This window comes from Coffea eugenioides, chromosome 1 (assembly GCF_003713205.1).
Source record: "Coffea eugenioides isolate CCC68of chromosome 1, Ceug_1.0, whole genome shotgun sequence".
Lineage (NCBI taxonomy): Eukaryota > Viridiplantae > Streptophyta > Magnoliopsida > Gentianales > Rubiaceae > Coffea > Coffea eugenioides.
The window spans coordinates 2,719,760-2,727,324 of NC_040035.1; the positions used below are offsets into that span (position 1 = coordinate 2,719,760).

The 7,565-nt window shown below is 32.9% G+C and overlaps 1 protein-coding gene across 1 annotated transcript; it reads right to left on the bottom strand.

Annotated features, from left to right (window-relative positions):
* Positions 1–245: 245 nt before the first annotated feature.
* On the bottom strand, positions 246–964 carry LOC113783669 (dirigent protein 22-like). The gene has a single exon (XM_027329875.1). It carries the CDS (start codon positions 860–862, stop codon positions 284–286), a length of 579 nt encoding a protein of 192 aa, XP_027185676.1. The 5' UTR covers positions 863–964; the 3' UTR covers positions 246–283.
* Positions 965–7,565: the final 6,601 nt, after the last annotated feature.

Genomic DNA, 7,565 nt, shown 5'->3' on the forward strand with positions numbered 1-7,565 from the left:
TGATATAATTGACTAGAACTTCGACTCAATTAAATTGTTTAACTCCCACAACTTTTCCTCTCCAAGTATATATGGACTAAGTACTAACTTCATGGATTCCTATTGGATTATCTTAAAAAATAGAATAATATTGGACAATATTGAATTGGATGAAAAACTTCGGTCAATATATCCCATAGAGATAATTGCTATAGAATTGGAAACCTACATAATTTCTTATTGAAAAAACTATGATGGTTTGAAAAAAAACACTCACAAGTACCAACAAAAGCAAGATCATAAATCAGTAGTGCATTACATAGATGTTATACTCAACAGTAGCTTCACCAGTCTTGAGATTAAAGGAATGAGTTCTAGCCTGAGCATAGCCCCGAGCAAACCGGAGAAGCCCACTTCCCCCGATCACCGGCATCTCCCTAACCTTGTGGAACACCGGATTCCTCCCTAGCAAGGTGCTAGTGCTTCCATTATACTTCCCTTCAACAAAAACAAAATTCATTATCATCAACAGAGCCAACTCCGCTTGTGAAGCTGATGCATAGAACCCTTGTGCTCTTGCAACTAGTTTGGAGCTCAGTTCAGATTCTATGGTCACTGGATTATCGATCATGTTAACAAAGCCAAACCCATTACGGAATTTTGGTAGTGGCTTCACTACTGTGACTGAAGTGGGGTGCATACCAGTGCCAATATCATGCCAGAAGAATCTAAAATGGCTTAGCTTTTCTGCTCTTAGTTCGAGTGCTTCTTTGTTAATTTCTCTGACAAACTCATGCTTTTGCTTACAGGTGACATGAATAGGCATGAAGAAAATGAGGATGGCAATGGTGGAGATGTTGAAGGCTGAGATAGTACTGGCCATTGAGAAATTATGCACTGGAAACTTAGTTTCTAACTAATCAGGAAATGTAGATGAAGGCAATATGTGGAGGGGGCTGTCTATATATCTGGAGAATTGGTAGAAGCAATTCTTTAAGCCGCCATATGCCTAAAGAAGGCAAGCCGACGCATGCAAGCGCGGTTTTGCTTTCTTTTTTCAAGGAGGATCAATAGTAATTTTTCACTTACCCTTTTTATGATTCGAATCCGTGATCTGTCAGTTATAGGTGAAGCATGGTTTTGTTTTGGATACTGTTAAGTGAATAAATGCTCTTTTTTTTTTGGGAAAGGTGTATGTTCATTAAGTTATGTACATTAAAGGTAAATTCTCAAGTAGCTTCTACTTCTACTGTTAATTAAAAATAGGTGTATTTTCTCTTTCTTTTTTCCCTAATTAGGGGTTTTGTCTGGTGTATGTTAGACCTGTATGAAGCTATATTGTGGTTTGGAGTATTTTTCACTTTTATAATAGAACTACATAGAGAAGTGATATCTCATTTGAACTTTCAAAAGTATAGCATATTCATTTGTTTATTTATTGGACACTTAAATGGTATTTAGAAACTAAAAATGGTGTGAATTATAATTGGAATAATCAACATTTGGACCATGCATCAAGACTCATCTTTTTAACTTGTACAGATTAAACAGATAGTGGTTGAAAATCCACTTTTTTCTTAACAAATTTTATTTCAATACTTACTAAGACAGAATACCAACTTGGAATTTATAGAATGACCTCAAAATCTAAAATAAAGACAAGTAGGTCATCATTGTAAATCAGGTGTGCATCACAAATCTCCCATTTCAAAGCATCTTGTACACATGAGGCAACTACATCAAAATTCATCACCGACTATTCTACTTTCAATAAGGTAAATCTTGAGACTCAAGGGATGAAAACAATCAATTGGAGGTGATAATACTTGAGGCACCTTTTCAAATTTTCTTCCTTGGCTGCTGCTTAAACCGTCCACCTACAAGCTAGACAAATTAATCATGACTGAGTGAGTGGGAAGGATGTGTTAGCAGGAAAATGGGTTCTGCATAACATGATGGTTAGATATCCTTTTTTCCACTTTTCCAGAAGATAAATTATAGTGGGATAAATCACATATAAGTCAAGGATTTTGTTATTATGTGTATGATGCATCTGAAAGTCACGCTCACTAGCTACTAGTATATAAAACTTAAGCAAGCAGTAAATTCCCCATGCTTTAGAATAAATTATTGAAAAAAGTTATGCTTTTTTTGGGTTGGAAATAATTTACTCGTCTTGCCTTTGAGTGAAAGTTTTCCCCTTGAATTGCTATTTTCTGAAGTTTTTTTTAATAAAGAAATGTATTTTAGCGATTTAATATTTGTGTGATAAAAAATAATTGAGATATGTGCTCACGAAAAAAAATCAAAACTTTTTGGAGAAAAATTACTTTTCCAACAAGGAAAGTAATCGTATGAAGACATTAAATTCTTTTATGTTAGAAGATTCATGGCTCAGGGATGAAGGTATGGGACGCAATTTCCTGCATAGTCCTTATTTTTTTAAAAAGAAAAAAGATAAAGAAAGAAGTGGGAAACATTTTATTTTCTATTCACTAATTTTTTTCTACTATAGTTATGGGAAACATGCTAAAGGAAAATTATATTTTAATACTAACAAAGGTATTCAGATGTCCTTTAAAAATAAATAACAAAAAAGTGGCAAGTGGAATCCACTCTGTGCCATCACCTTCATTTTTTTTCCCATTTAGAAAGTCCATGAAGAATCTTATTTGAAAAACTAATAGGCTAAAGAAAAGCATTGCTAAAAAAGAAACGAAGACGAAGATTTTGAAACATCAAGATTTTTTTTTGGTTGGTCTCTGAAACATCCAAGATTCAAGAGCTGAAATTGTAGCTTGTATTAGACAACGATTTAGCAATAGCTAGATCTCTTAGTACATTGGCAATAGTAGGGTAAATCTTTTAGTATATCTTTTAGTAAATTTGGGGTAATTGTTGTGTTTGGATAGCAAATTATTTATATAAAATTATTTATTTGAATCATAAATATATTTTTTAATTACCTTTTTTATTTCATATATATCACATAAAAAAGTATTACAATATATTTTTTAAAAATTATCCCAAATGATCTCTTATCCAAACACACTAGACAAAGCAAGTTCCATCGTGTATGGACAGCTCCATCATGTTGCTTTGGCAATCACCTCTCCTATTTTTGCCTTTTTGGTAGAGCACTTCCAGAAAGTTGCTTTTGTGCAGCAATTTTGCTGTAAAATAATCTGCTGTGGCGGGGGAGAAACAAGTTCCACGAAATCAGAAAACTTACATTCAAAGCCTCGACAAACTGTCCTGCACTTCACAGAAACAACAATAGACTCAGTAATTACATGGGATTCAAACTCATTCATTACATGGTGACTGTGTACGTAGTTTATGTATGTATTAGGCTGTGCAAGACTGAAAGTCGTAGTTCAAGTTGGCTAACACATCTCCTTATGTCCAAGTTTCTTTTTTACTAAGTTTTGCAGAGTAGTTTAACCGATTGTATGCCTATTTATATATGTGAATCACTACAAGTTATATCAGAGAAGTATGAGATCTACTTCGGAAAACTGACCGATTCAAGCTAGATTAGATTTCTAATTTTGATAAAATGGAATTCGGTAAAATTGAAATATATTCAATTTTAATATTTGATAAAATGGGTTGAAAATGGGTATTAAAAATACATTACCGAATTACCTATTACTGGCTGAATTAGTAAATACTAATAATTATTAAATACTAATTAGTAAATAATAACTAATAATTACTTAACTACTAACTGGTGACTAGGCACGTTAATAAGCAGGGTTTGAGTTGGATTTCTTAGATTCAAATTCAAACTCATTAAATTTAGTTAGACCCAGACCCTTATAGGTCTGAAAAAGTAAACCCAGATTTGGATCTTCACAGATTGGATATCCAATAGATACCTTTTTGAACATACAGTGAATAACCAAAGTGAAATATTATGAAAATATATAGAGTCCAAAAATAACATAAATATCATCCAATTTTTATTTTTAAATAATAAAATTAACATTGATGATGTTGAATACAATATTATATTAACTAAAACTATTTATTTTTAAAGTTTCATCTGTATCTATTTTCAATCTTTCATTTGTTTACTTTTATTTTTCCTCTTCTCCCTAAAAATGTTTGTACTAATTACAATGACATAGAATATTAGATTATTTTATAAGTTTGTTGACACACACACACAGAGAAAATATTACATGGGTCTAGGTAGGGTCTGATTTGGATCTGAATCATAAAAAATCAGACCCTACTCAGACCCATGACTCTCTTGCAGGATCTGGGCCTGGGTTTAATAAATTAAATCTAAACCCTACCCAAGTGTACTAGATCTAGATAAAAGTCAACTCATTGACATGCCTATTAGTGACTACATATTACTACTAACAAACTTATTGATTAGAGAAAGTGATATTTGCACTCCCAAATTAGCCTATTGCACTGTTTGGAGTTATAATATTTAGTGAGTGGATTGGAATGCAACAGACTAAAAAGGATGTGCAAATATCAATTCCCTAATTTAGTTAGCTATTGACTATTGAGTGCCAACTACTAACTATTCGATATTTGAGTATTAGTTTACTGCATTACGGAATTGGTTGGAGTTTGGACAGTAGAAATAGATTATTGGCATTTCGGATATTTTCGAATTATCGATTCTCAGGTTGAAATCCAATTACTAATATCCAATTTACCAAACTAAAGTTGGGACAGTAATCAGGTATTGGTCTTGACAAACCGATTATGAATTTTCAAAACTTTTTTCAATGAATTTTTTATTGCTAGCTGATGAACACTCGTAGTTCCACCCGAGAGAGAGAGAGAGAGGAGTATGTAATTTATTTCAGATCTGGCTTAAGATAAAACACTTTTTCGGTGTTTTAATTTATTCAAATCTGGTTTGGGATTATTTTATTGAGATTTTTATTACTTGGTTATGTAATTAGTCTTGTGCGGAATTGGTTCTATTAGAAATTACAGTGATAAATTAGTAAATTAGAGTTATATTTTAGCTCATTCGGGTGACCTGCCAATCCGAAAATTTTGGATTCAAGTCGAGTATCCTAACCTATTGCTGGTTGGCAAGTAGTATTTGAGTCAGTAGGTTTCCTATTGTATCTGGGTCTCAACCCGACCCGTCACCCCGTTACTGACCTGATTGCTCCACCTACTACTCACTCACATTTTTCTCTATCTTCTCAATTATTTTCATGATTTACTAAATTGGTTTTGGCTTTAATAATTTCTTGTATACTGATTCTACATGCTCTTATATTTTTCCATTTTTGAAAATTCACTCAAAAGGTTCTTTTTTCAAACGCAATGTAATTTAAGTCAAAGTAAATAATAGTTTAACATGCAAATAATTTCAAAAAATAGCCTTACTTTTCCCTTCAATATTCATCATGGGACATATAATGTAATGTAATTTAAATTTACTTTCATCTAATTGTTACAGAATATGACTATTTGATAGAAATCAACTCTTACATGATAAATATGAATACTTGATAAAAGAAAAAAGTCAAGATTTACATGACAATTATGAAAGAGAAAAAGAAGAAAAAGTACTAATAATATTAGTTGTTTAGAGGCATAATAAACAAGTAGAATTTTAAAAAAAAAATCACTTTTTATTAAATTTTTTATAGTCTAAGCAGAAAAATCACGCTGAAGTGTTGAGTTACAATGACATAATAATAATTATTATTATTTTAAGCTAAAATTTGTTGGAGTTAAATGAAGTTCTATTTACAAAAAAACTAAATGAATAAATAAAAGTTTTAGTATTGAATAAAAAAGCAAGAGAGCATAGAACTAAAAAGATGCAAGAAAAGATTACGACAAAAACTACATCATTTAATTATAAAATAATAGATCTATTAGTGTGTGAGTGAGAGAGAGAAATGAGAATAATAAAAAGAAGAGTGAGAGATAGTAACCAAAAATATTTAATTAGAGAGAGCAAAATGCACTCTGATCGGAAGATAATTGCTCTGGCAATATTGCTTGTCTTTTCAATTTACTTGTGGTTATGCTCTGGCTAAAACTTATTCCCTTGATCTTAAGACTGGTGATGCTCTCTCGGAGTTCAACCTCCATGTAGTTCACTACGGAATATTTCACTCATCACGTATTAAAGAGAAAAGGGCAAAAAAAATTCAGTACCTGGAGTTTTGACATTTAACAAATTGGCACGTCTCATTCCGCATCAAAACCTTCGTCGCACTTCGGTCGCTACACGGTCCCAACAATCCATGTAGGATCCATCACATTGCCAATAATAATCCACATAAGAATAGAATTCTTTCTATTTTATAATTTCTATTAGCTAAAAAAGTACGTGGCTCGGTTCCTGATAATGACGGACCTTTCGATTGCCATCTTTCCGCTATTCGAATTGTTTCTTGTTCTTTACTCTCAGAGAACTAGAGAATAAAACCAGGGGAGCATTTTTTTTTTTCTTATGAAAAATCACCTAGCGGCTGAGGAGGGAGAAGGAATAAGGTTTAAATTGACGGAATTCATTCAAAGTTCTGGTTTAAAGAATCAAGATCATATGGAACTTAAGCACTAAGTTTCTAACCACTGAGCTACCACCCCCAAAGTTGGTGGGTGGGAGTTCAGGGGATCAAACCCTGCCTCCCACCATTGGCCACAAAAATGTGGCAAGCCACTTCGAGTAACTTCTAGACGAGTGCGTCATGCACCGGTCTGGAACGGTAAGTGATTCAGTCCCCTTCAGTTTCTCCCGACTTGTTCAGGTCTTCCCCTCCCCGTAGTATAAAAATACAAAAATTGTAAGTCTATCGTATCGAAAAAAAAAAATTAAGCACTAAGTTTCTAGGTATGTAAAACAGTTTTTCCTCTTTTGCCTTTAGCGCTACACCAAAATATCCTATCTATCATGTTATCACTGTCATCTTTGTGCTCTTTACTTCGTTTAATGCCAAAACCAACCTCTTTTGCATATGCCAAATAAAACTCATAAGCTATTTCTTCAGTTTCGAATTCCATACCAACTTCTGGTATTAATGTCTTAGAAATAGATGAGTGTATTTCGTTCAAATCTTTGCCTATGTGCAATTTTGTAGAATCAGAAATGCTATCTTTCCCATCTTTGTTCAAATTTTCAGAATTCAATTATTCCTCACAAGCATCTTCAAAATCTAAATGACGATATGGTGAAGTTCCACTTCACATGAAATTGTTAGTACTTGGTCATTAATATATGATCAAAAGTCAAATTTGTTAGTACTTTCAACGAAGAAATCAGAATTAAATTAGAATTAAATCACGATGTGGGATTTGTACTAACCTCCATGACACTCAGAAACCTCTCCATGCTTTTTCTTTCAACGAAGAAATCAGAATTAAATCACTAACTCTTAATCTCAAATAAACCTCAAAAGCCGGCAACTCTTGAGCCCACCCAGGGAACTAATAATCTAACCCCAAACTCCCCCAATGATCGATATGGGATTTTTGAAAAGGCCAGTAAAGCCACTGCTACTAAAGGTGTACTAACCCCGTGACATTCAGAAACCTCTCCATTTGTTAGTACTTGGTCAAATTTGTTAGTACTTGGTCGTATGAAA

Coding starts and splice junctions, on each gene's coding strand:
- LOC113783669 (XM_027329875.1), bottom strand. CDS start 862: ATGGCCAGTACTATCTCAGCCTTCAACATCTCCACCATTGCCATCCTC.